General features: G+C 35.8%; 1 protein-coding gene across 1 annotated transcript in view; it reads left to right on the top strand.

The window, feature by feature from the left end:
• The window catches only part of SYT15 (synaptotagmin 15), a 33,203-nt gene extending 21,482 nt beyond the window's left edge, over positions 1-11,721 (top strand). Inside the window, exons 7-8 of the mRNA XM_072424121.1 lie at positions 7,948-8,130; positions 10,261-11,721. Of these exons, the coding sequence (XP_072280222.1) occupies positions 7,948-8,130; positions 10,261-10,397 (320 nt within the window). The 3' untranslated portion in view covers positions 10,398-11,721. The remainder of the gene's footprint in view (positions 1-7,947; positions 8,131-10,260) is intronic.
• The last annotated feature ends 281 nt before the right edge of the window (positions 11,722-12,002 follow it).

Genomic DNA, 12,002 nt, shown 5'->3' on the forward strand with positions numbered 1-12,002 from the left:
AATGTTTAATAACCTGGTTATCTGTGTATAAAGTAACATCTTGTCTATGCTACAATTTATATAGTTCATTTTGAGGTGCAGAAAAGCCTAGTGTCATTATAGTTTTGTTTTTCAAGTTACAGGGAGGTTGGGATTCAACAATGAATGTTCTGCTTGGTTGATACTGAAGGTTATGAAGTTATAAATGAGAGGAACATGCAGTGCTTTTTAAAGGTTTTAATCGGATAAAAACAATAGTCTACTTCTGCAATGATATTTCACATTAGGGATTACCACAATAGTGTTAAAACCGTCTGCCACTATGCTGATTTGTTCTTTAAAGTTACCATGAGCATGGGCTGAGAAATATGGATACACTTGCCAATTGATACTATATTGTAAATTATTGCCTTATAATTTGCAATTATACATTAAAATATTTCAACACTACTTTTCACCATGGCTTACTTACTTATTAAAAATACAGCCATACTTTGCAGACAGACCAAAATGCACTACTAGCAACCACTAACAGCAAGGTGCTTCAGTAATTGCCAATTAAAGGAACACGGAATGGAAAGGCTCTCTGCATGCACTGACAGCATAGTTAATAAAGTATTTAAGTACATGCTTCTTTTCTTTAAATGTGAATGTGCTTTAAATAGTAGTTTAATGGAACAACAAAGCTAAAAAAATCTACGAGACATTTTTTTGTATGAATAGTGTTATAGACACACATTAACCCATTATTTTAAAGATGTGTTTTTTGGTATTCCAGCTGAGCTAACCAGAAAATTTACAATAACTGTATTAGCTTTAGCTGTATTAGTCTTTATGTATGCTGGTCATACTGGGCATTGATATGAGCAGCAGTGTTGGAAAGTAGACAGATGACCAACAAGGAGCATTCAGGCAAAATAAAATTCTCAGTTGCACAAGAAACATTTGAGAGCAGGTTTCTCAGAATTTGGACCTGATTTATTAAAACTCGCTAAGAGTGGAGAAGATACACTTTCATTATTGAACCAGGGTGATCCAGCAAATAAAGATTTCTTTGTATTGGACTCAATACAGCTATTTTGTATTGAATCCAATGGACCATCACTAGATTTATCTTTGCAATCATGCCTTGTTTTAATTTTTTTAATTTTGGTCTATGAACAGCTACTATTTGAGCCGTTTTGTAATATGATTGTTAAAACATACACACTTATATATCCTATTTTAAAGCAATAATCTCTTAGGGTTAGTTTTGAAATTTTTTAAAATCTTCCCCCTTAAGCAACACTCTGCATCTTGGTCTGTATGCATACGTATACACAAACAAATCTGTCCATATTTTTGTAATAAAATAATTTTAAAAATAAATCAACAGGGCTCTATATACCCTATAGTAGCAATTTTTAAACAGTTCAGAGTGTGAAATATATTATCAACTGTCTTCACTGTATTACATTTCATAATTTAGTCTGTTGACTAGTATTAGGATTAGGTTTCTACAGAGTAAAATTTAACAGATGGACAACTGATCAGAGATCACTTTCCTTTGTGCTACAGAGCATTCATAGTACTTAAATATGATTTAGTTCAGTATTTCCTCAAGGTTGTGATTTATTCTCTTCATACTAACAGCAGAATGATGATGAGTCAGTGTTACGGTCCCTGCTTGATAAATACCTTGAAAATGTCAACTAATTTCTCAACTAATTTCTCCTCCTTGAAGGTTAATGAAGCGCAATTAGGGCATATTTTACAGCAAACATTTTCTCTAGTAATACTGAATTTATTATGGGTGTGATGTTTTTAAAGAAGAATTTAAATTGCAATAGGCAATAATTATTATATTTTTTTGTGTTAGCAGAAAATTATTATCTTTAGAAAACATGTCTTTGTACAGTGCAGTTGCAACTACCCAATTATGTTTTGTTTGTTTTATTATTAGTTAACATTTTAATATAGCACTCATTTATTTTACATTGAGATCAATAACTTTTATAAAAAGCAAAGTGAAGAAACCCATTTGAACTTTTCACTAGTCACATTTTATTTAATATTGTTTGGCCACTTTCAGACTCGTGGTATACTGCAGAATTATTATTGTATGCTCCCAACCACTTCTATTTAACTGTAATGGAACCATTAGCAGTTGGGAACCATTTTGCACATGCATTTATTTACATTGTGGTGGATTAGGCAAAATTCCTGCACACAATATGTAGCTTCTGGCAGCCATTGAGTAGACAGGAATTTCAACTGATTTGACTGCAGTGAGCTGAGGTCAAAGTCGTTCTGAGGAACGAGGACTATGTGGAAGTAAAGGTGTCTTTTTTTTATTTATTATGACAGTTCTGCTTTAAGTGTCTCTGTATGGCTAATATTGTGAATTCCACCATCATATCCTCTACATGGTTGACTTTTTCTGCAACCATGAATGTCAGCTTACTTTTAAAGAAACTTTGTTTTTAGTTTTTATCATTTCCAGTTGTCAAAAAAAAAAAATCACTGAACCAGTTCTTTTTTCAGTCATAAGTAATGAGGTTGTCATATGCCACTGCAGACCAATAAGTTACCTCCAAGTTATCTTAACCAAAATCAGTTTACCTTCAGTTGGGTTTATTATTCCTATTAAAAATGTATATGTTGTTTAGCATGCCCCCAAATATTTTTAAATGGTCTGGGCTATTGTTAACCGATTTTTTTTGAATCGCACTATAATATATGGCATCCATGTTGAACATAAAGCATTGGTCCATAACATTTAGATAAACTAAAACAAAAACATCTAGGAACTATGGATGTTGATTTGTTGACAGCACAGTCTATGTTTAAGATGCAAGGACTAAGCACCTTCAACAAAGTCTTTGAGGGTGAGGAGTTGTGCTACTAACAGGTACCAGATTTTGGTCCTCAATCTACACACAAGCAAGGTAAGAAGAGGTAGAACATGCAAGCAGAAGCATGGTGGCAGTGACTGGAGAATCATTAGTATTTAGGTCAGGTATTGAAAGCTAGAGTAAAGTTAGATAAGGTAGAAGCCAGGGCCAAGAACCAAAACAAGGTCAGAGGCTAAAGCCAAAAGATCAGGAACCAGAGCAAGATCAAAGTTAACAACATGAGCCAGAGCAGATAAAAAAATCAAGAATCATCAGCACTAACCCTCTTACTTCCTTGCCAAACCTTATTTACACGATACGGGAATATGGGTTGGTGTCAAATTTTAAAATCAATTACTCTAAATCTGCAGCCTTGAGTATCTCGATGCCTCAGGCCCTTAGATCCCGCCTCATTCCATCATTCTGGTGTAACCGAGGAAGGGGCACCATGTTACACATTTTTTGGTCGTGCCCGTTATTGGATTCATACTGGGCTCAGGTGAGGGATCTCATGCAGAAGGTCACTACTCACAATATACCTGGGGATCCCGGGTTTTTCCTTTTGCATCACAATACTATTCCGGATAAGGGTTACAGAAATTCCATTCTCAGACACCTTATAGTGGCAGCAATCGCCTGTATTCCTATGCTATGGAAGACAGTGTCGGTCCCCACAGTGGGCATGTGGCTCCACAAGGTTAATGATATCATGCTCATGGAGGACATGACTGCGAGCCTGAGAGGCACGCAAGAGAAATTTAATATGTTATGGGGTGGGTGTATTTACTATCGGGACACACTGGAGTTCAGGCGCCACCTGGATCCGAGCCTCTCAGGCTGAGGGAGGGGGGCCTGGAGTATCTCAGGTTACATTCACTTACTTGTTCTTTATAACTCCCTTTGCAGCACCGATTGTCCGATGATGCTGATATGCCTGTAACTACACCACGAGTAACTTCTTTGTTTGTGTTATGATGTGATATATGCAATGCACCGGTCTTTGTTTCCCCATACTTACCATTGTTCAGTTTTTGTCTTACTCTGAGATTTTATTGTTTCTATCTATGTTGTTTTTTATGTATTGTGTTCTTTTTTCCCAATAAAATAAAAATAAAGAATGTTAAAAAAAAAAAAAAAAAAAATTCAGGAAGGAGACCAAGGGGAACTACGTTTATATAGGCACCTGACAACATTCCATAAATTCTGAGAGAATCTCCTTTTAGTGGTGACTAAAGAAATTGTAGATTTCAGATTAACAGTTTCACAACCTTGTCCTACCTGAAAGCCTGCCTGTGCACACAGCAAGGATACTTTGGTTCAAAGTATATTCCTGCTACCATATTGAAAAGGAGATTAAGTAGCCAATTAATAAGGTGAATATGTTTCATTCCCTAGGGAATTCGTAAATGATTGCATGCTACTGTGCTACAAAAATTGCACCACATTACCTGTAACATAGTGGAGCCTTGCTAAGAGGGCGATATACCATTACTATGATGATGCAGACATTGGGATCCCTTTACTAACTATTTTAAAACTTAATTAAACCAAGTTGCTTTTTTTTATTACCTTGGCAGACAAACTACCTTGAATGTGAAGTTTGTTCTTTTTTAGTGCACAGGTTCTCTGAGCAGCATTACTAATTAAAGCACTGTGGGGGGTATGATTAAGGTTGCAGGGTCAAAATCAAGCATATATCCAGGAATATTTAGGAGACAACTCTGACACAACAAAACTTACAATGGGGACACCAACAAGAAGTTATTCCTCCTATTAGAGAGCAATGAGAACAGGTGGAAGGTAATGTAATGTCCTTCATTTGTTTTATCAAATAGAAGTGTGTTTGTTGGTTTGTTAATTCTAATCTCCAGAGTTTATCTTTTGCGTTTGTTTAGGCTGTAGATAATTTCTTTTATGGTCAGTATTTTGTGTTGAATTTACAAACCCTGAGTATGATCATTTTATTTGTTATGATCAATTATTTTTTAAATATGTTTTTAATGATGCATAACAGGAGACATGTTTTACTCAAATGACAAAATGCATTGTTAGGACACAATATTTGGATTATTCAGTAAAGTTTCATTTATTTGCCAATTGTAAATCAAAATTGAATTTTGTGCAGAAATAAATATGCAGCCCATTGCTACTAGGGCCTTGACTTATTTCTAAAAACAATTCCCCTAAACCGAATAATAGCCTTACAAATTGCCATCAACAGGGTGAAAAGTTTCATTACTGTGCCCTCTACAAGCAAAGATAAAGAGCTGTATAGCGTGGCACTGTATCATATTTGTCTACACAAAAGATTTATTGATTGACTGGAAGTCCCCAATTTTAGAAAATGAAAGCATGGCTAGTATTACAGTATGACAATCCAACACATGATACCTCTTAGCAGTGACAACATTTGCCTAATGATCCAGGACAGTAACACATGAGTTACAGCTGCTTCTAATTCAAACAACAGCGGTTATTTAATCATAACAACGAATGCTTACAATTTGATTTGGAGAAGTACAACAAATTATAGCTGACATAAAAACAAGCTGTACATGGGCATAATCGTGTTTAAGTGAATGATTATCTTGATCCATCAAATACCAGAAGGCAGACTATTGCCAGTTATACTTTTATTGTGGGAACATGGATATCTTTTATTGCAGGTCAAGACATGGTAAATGTACTTGAACAATTCTAGTCTACTAGAATATTTTTGAAAGAATATAGAAAGAATGCCTCTTTACAGCCAAAGAGAAGATTGGTGTCATGTAAACTGACCCGAGAAGCTCATTGCCCAAGGAACCCCCAGTAAACTCTAGAGGAAATCTAGTAGCTTTTGTCTGTGTCCTGAGAACTGCAAAATGTTTCTGATTTCCCATGAAGTATTTGTGATGGGAGGTGAGGAGACAAATCCTCATTCCCAATACAGACAACAGTAAAAGGCTGGACTAAGCTATACCTATTCCCTCCTCTACCCTAAATTTAAAGCTTTAATAGGTGGTAGGCATTAAAATCCTTGAAATAGAAAAAAGGAACACAAAAAAATATATGATGTGATTTTACTAAACAACATTTGACATTTGAAATATTTGAAAGGGCCACCATTAATCATATTTTAGGCTTAAAGAGGAACTAAACTCAAATTTACAAAAAAAAATACACTTACCTTTAATCCTGCAGGGCAGTCAGATTGCTCCGGGGTTGTCCTGCATTGGGTCCCGCATTGTCCTGGCATCTGTTCTGGAGCGGTCTCTCCGGGCACCGCCATCTTCTCTTCTTCTTCCTGTTCTTCATCCTACGTCACCCGACCCAGGCGCAAAAGCGGGTGACATGGGATGAAAACAAAAATTTCCCGATCTCATTTCGCATGCGTAAGATCGGAAAATTTTTCTCTTTGCGCAAAAATGCTCCTTCTGCGCATGCCCGAGATGCTTGGGCATACGCAGAAGGAGCACCCAAAGCCTTCGTCAGGCATCCCGGGAGGCTTTGCGCTCCCATTCATTCTCGACCGCCTAGGCGATCGAGAATTGGGAAGCGGTGCTGCACCTTTATTAAAAAAAAAAAAAAAGTTTGTTGCACTTAAAAAACAAACAACCACGCAGAATTTTTACTTAACATAAATGGGTTGTCTACCCTTCTATGTAAAGTGAAAATTCTGAGTTTAGGTACGCTTTAAGGTCAGTGCCTATTGAAGAAGGAAGCTTCTTTTCCCATATTTACCATGTTTCCCATGATCAATAGAAATACAGTAATTTGTATATGCAAAAACCAAACTTATTTCCACATTCTGAGATTTACTCTTTCTTCTGTCTTCATTGTTCATTCATTGTGATGTCTGGTTTTAGTAAGATCTGATTATACAGAAGAAGATTCACAGAAGACAGACCAGAGGAAGGAAATATTATTAAAAGATCTTCCCTATTTAAAGGCGGTTATGTAAAGCCCATTGTACAAATGTAGGAATGTACTGTCCGTCTACAACTAGTTAATTAATTTGAGATTAGTAACATTATATTGATGTGTAACCTTTGATTATTATAATGTAGGATAGGCCAGGGCTACAACCTACAATACACCGGTGTACATTTCTGAGAACACCGAGATGTATGCACCCTTTGATAACCAAAAGGGAAATGGAGACATTAGGTATCAAGTGGGTATCTATCAGCTGGCAATATACTGTTTATTAAAATACTAGAGTATGGTAAGTCATGGCATCACAGATCAATTTTTAACCTTTTAACCTTGGGAAGACTGCCTACAGTTTTGTTTGTAAGGATACATCACTACAGGGTGAAGACCAGGTCCAGGATACTTATCACTGGGGGTTTTGTTATTTTATAAGTAGACTGTGTGGCTCCCATCACCCCAAAGTCAGGCCATGCAATGTTCAGAGAAATTGTAAGAGTTACAACTCTTTACTACTACAACCATCAGATGGAATGTTAAAGCTCATGATCATACCATTAAATATGGTTTGTTTTGAAAAGTTACTAGGCAATAACCTCTCTTCTCTAAAAAGAACATGACAGCATAGTTTAGGTCTACAAAGTTGCATCTGAACAAACCAACAAGTTTCTGGGACAATTTGGTTTGGACAGACAAGACCAGAATGGCAATGTTTGGTCATACTGCACAGCGCCTGTCAAACCCAGTAATAGAGTGATTATTTGGACTTGTGCAAATACAGGACCTGGGCATCTTGCAGTGATTGAGTCAACCATGAAGAGAAAAGACAGGGAAAGCTTTTAAATGGCACTCATAAAGTAATCTTACTGAGTAAAAACATTATTTTAATAATAACAAGTATATAAAAAAAGACAATCAAATTGTTATACAAAAAAAGACACTTGTACGTATATTAAACAACAGTACAACAAGTGAAAGACACAGATGGTCACCCTCCGAGACAAGTTTCGCCTACATAGGTTCCCTGTCTTTTCTCTTCAATTGTCTTTGTAATTATAGGATAGTCACCCACCAGATTAACCAACTATTTGCGGGTCGTTTCTTCTAGGAAAGCTTCCTCTATTTGCTTATAGCAGCCTAATTTATTTATACTGATCACAGAATTCATGTCTCTTTTTTATAGGCACAGCATTTGTTAAGGTGTCACTTATGAACCACAACAAGTTTATTAAGAGTAAGAAGACTGCTGTAATACTTGGGACTCCGAATCCTGTGTTTAATGAAACGTTCAGCTTTAAACTGGAACAAAGTGAATTGGACACAGCAAGTCTGAGTCTTTCAGTTTTGCAAAATACTAGTGGGGATAGTAAGTATCAAATACACACATACACATATAATACATTTATAATATCAATACTTCAAATTCATAAGTTCATTCGGTCTGTTTCTAAATAAAATTATAAATAAACAAACCAAGATTGGTTATACAATTTCCATATATTCATATTCAGTCATTGGGCAAATGGCATATGGTTTTAATACTGCCCATGGCATAATAACCTAGACTTGCGTCTATTTCTATTTAACCACCGTGTAGTAAAAACTTTGTTTTTGCCAATAGGGAGTTAAAGTGTTCTGCTTCAAAACTTTGGATGGAAAATACAACAAACAACAATGTGTGAACTAGGTCCCTTTCTCCAGCTGTTTATCCAACCTTCACCTGTCCAATATCACTAGCAAACATAAGTTTAGTTTTCTTATTAACCATTTCACCGTCAGAGAGCACTGCAGGTTTTTGTCACAGTGACTGAGGGTAATTACTGCACAGATGTATTCATATGAAAAGGGCACAAGGATGTGCATCTATCAAACTGCCTAATTAATAATATTATAAAAGCCTTTGTTATGTTCAGGAAATTTTGTACTGTATGTTTCTCCCAAGTGAAACAATTATATAGAATAGAACAGAGAATTAAGATTTCAAAACTCAATTAGGTGCCATCTGTAGGCTTTGTCAGCTGCTGTATGACGGAAGGGCCTGAGGATAAGAACAATCATAAATGGGTCTTTTAAAGAGTGTTACAGTATATTTAAAGAATTTGTATTTATTGCTATAGCAGTGATTATTGAGATTACAAAGGCAAAACTTTGATTAATTTAACAACTTTGTTTATTTAACAAGTGCAAAAACTGAAATTAAAATATTTTTCTAAACCTGAGTCATATGGTCCTCCAGATATGCATCTTATTTCAAGGATGCCGCCCATAAGGAAAGGTTGCTGCAAAAGTTGGCAATGTGATGTAGTCTCATGATCCTCAGTATCAAAACACCAATTGGTTTTCCCTCCTTGGGATAGAAACACCAATAAACATTCTCCTGATAAAGGAAGATGCTTATTTTCCAAAACTGATAGGTTGTAGGAAGCTGCATGAACCACTCATTTTAATGCAAGTGCTGATTAGAGATGACTAATGAGATACAAACACCTTCAAAACAGACCAATCCAATTCTGCAGCTCCAGAGTTTGATTGGCTAGATTTATAATCACAGACAATTTTTGATTTTTTTATGTTTCATTGTAGCTCTGACTTTACTTTGAATGACAACTCACTGCCCATGTATAAACAGTGCCTTCTATGCAATTCCTAATAGACCATGGGGATGCCTTGTCACTATTAATTTTCCTAATATCAATGCTGACTACAACTCATAGGAAACCAAAACAGGAACTCTGAAACCCAAAGTCTAATATATAAATAATATACTTCAACTGCAAGACTCAATGTAACTCTGACTATTGATGTTCCTGTACCTGCATGGGTAGTTTTATTAGTGTTTCTGATTCCTACTGAGGGAGTTCTTCAAGCCTAAAGCAGGTTACCTAAATGGGGAGAAAACGAAAACCACTCTTCTTGGTCCATTTATGAGACTCCTGTCATGCTTTCCATGAGCCCTTTTATCAGTCAAGCAATTGATACAAGTAATTAATATTATTTGCTCTTAACCCTTTATCTGCTCGTCCTGGCTGCAAGTGGTAGAAATTTCATAGAAACATGACACCAAGATATGTTGGATCCTGATAAGTTTAATATTTATGGATCATATGGTACTGCTATTCTGTAATGCTAAAAGAATTTAATCAATAAATGATAGTGAATTCCTGGTGATTGTGTGTTTAAAAAGGCCCTATTGAGTAGCATTTACCTTTTTGGAAATACTGTTTTTTAGTATTTTTTTCTGTAACTACAGTGTGACCCTAATTCTTTTTAATTAGGTTAATGGTTTTAACTAGAATTGCAAAAAACATTTGAGATTTTTAAGATACATTGTTCTGATGGTAAAATCAAGAAGGTGCTTTAAAACAACCCATCAGTGTATCCTTCGTTCTCTATATATGATCATTCTGGGATTGGCCACACTGTCTTAAGTAAAAAACTGAGTTATATAACCCATTACAAAATACCAATCGTTTTATATGTCTTCTGCTTTACCTAGAGACTAGTCTGTTGGGCCGAGTTGTTGTTGGACCATACATGTACACCAGAGGTCGGGAGCTAGAACACTGGAATGAAATGACTAATAAACCCAAAGAACTGGTGAAAAGATGGCATGCCCTGAGCATCAGTACCTGAAGTGTAACTAACATCCTGTACAAAGGAAGACACTTTTGGAAGGATAATGGAAAAAAGCAAACAAGTCTTCTGTGTGCTCCAATGTATGTTGCTATCTTCTGGAAATGTCAGTGTTTTTGGTCTGATAGAAAAAAGACTGGGCTTTCCAAGGAATATAATATACTTATTTATAGACCATGGTACCATAACGTGGCTATTTCACAGTATTAGCTCTGTCACAGCAAAGAACACATAATCATTTCATGTTTGATATTTAGTAAGAAAAACTTTGAATCATGTACGAACCACTAAATATGTATATACCTGTATATTTTACATTTAATAAAAGAAGAATGCCACCCAAAAAGGTTATTTGTGGGTGAAGTAACACAACATATTCACTGCTATCAATGACATGGTGGAGACAAAAAATGCCACAGTCTAAAAATTGGGATGAGGCTCTGGTTTGCGGGTACCATGAGGAAAAAAGTAAAGCATATTACTTCCAAATTGACAGTAAAAAAAATTATGTTTAGAATAATTCACAATTTTTTTAAAACATCTACTGCAGGGTCTTAAGACCATAGCCAGCGGGTTTAAAAAGACCAATTAGGGGGCTTTTGGATGAACAGCTGTAAAAGGGAGGGGGCGCACAGGACAGCCAGCTGTTGAAAGGAAAAACAGGAAACAAAATTTCTGATTGTTAGCTCTTTGGGCAATTAACTCTTTCCTGCCTCTTTAATTACTATTGTGGCCTTTTTTGTGGATTTTAATCAGCTGCTGCCATGTCCATAGCAAACTTTTTATTATATTTTCTTTTAATTTGTGTTGATAGGACTTTTAATTTTTTAAACTGCCTTTTTTGTGCTGTTAGGCTTCTTTTTAGGACGATGGGCATTTGTTTTATGTTTGAGGGACACTAAATTGTTAACATTGGGACACTAAAGTGCTAAATTGTCTTATTTGTAGCAAGCCAGTTGCATTGTTTACACCTCAAATTAAATCATTTACCACTGGCTAATATCTACTTTCCATGCAAAGATGGCCCATTACAGCTTAAAGCATGCAGTGCTGCTGAAAAAAATAAGGTTTGCTGTTGTATATACGTTAAGCTAATTGTAAAAACAAAAAACAATCTATTTCACAGCCAAAAATGTGCTGCTAGTTTATTCTGTTGCCAAGACTGTCTGTGAAAATTGTTCTGTTCTGTAACACTTGCACAGCTTTAAAGCAGAAATCCGAGCTTTAAATATATTGTCCAAGTACAAGAGTCATGTGCATTGAGTTTGTGTCTTTTTGTTCTTCAAGATACGTGCACCAATCCAGCATGAAACCTGCACTTTGCCTTTTTGCAAGACGAGACAAAAAAAGCCTCCCTTACTTTTAGGCACCTACAGTTGCAAACTCTCTAAAAACCCTTTAGTTACCTTCCCACCAAATGGCCTCATCCTATCTCATGTAACAAAGTGCTCAATACACTCTTAGGAGTAAAAAAAAAAATACCAGACAACATTTCCATATACCTTGAACAATATTTAAATATATTTATTTGCTCTCAGTCTCCTGATTGATCACCTAAACAAGATTGTTGACTTTGGCTATCTTGCTAAATCTCATGCAGGCCCA

This window comes from Pyxicephalus adspersus, chromosome 10, assembly GCF_032062135.1.
Source record: "Pyxicephalus adspersus chromosome 10, UCB_Pads_2.0, whole genome shotgun sequence".
Classification (NCBI taxonomy): Eukaryota; Metazoa; Chordata; class Amphibia; order Anura; family Pyxicephalidae; genus Pyxicephalus; species Pyxicephalus adspersus.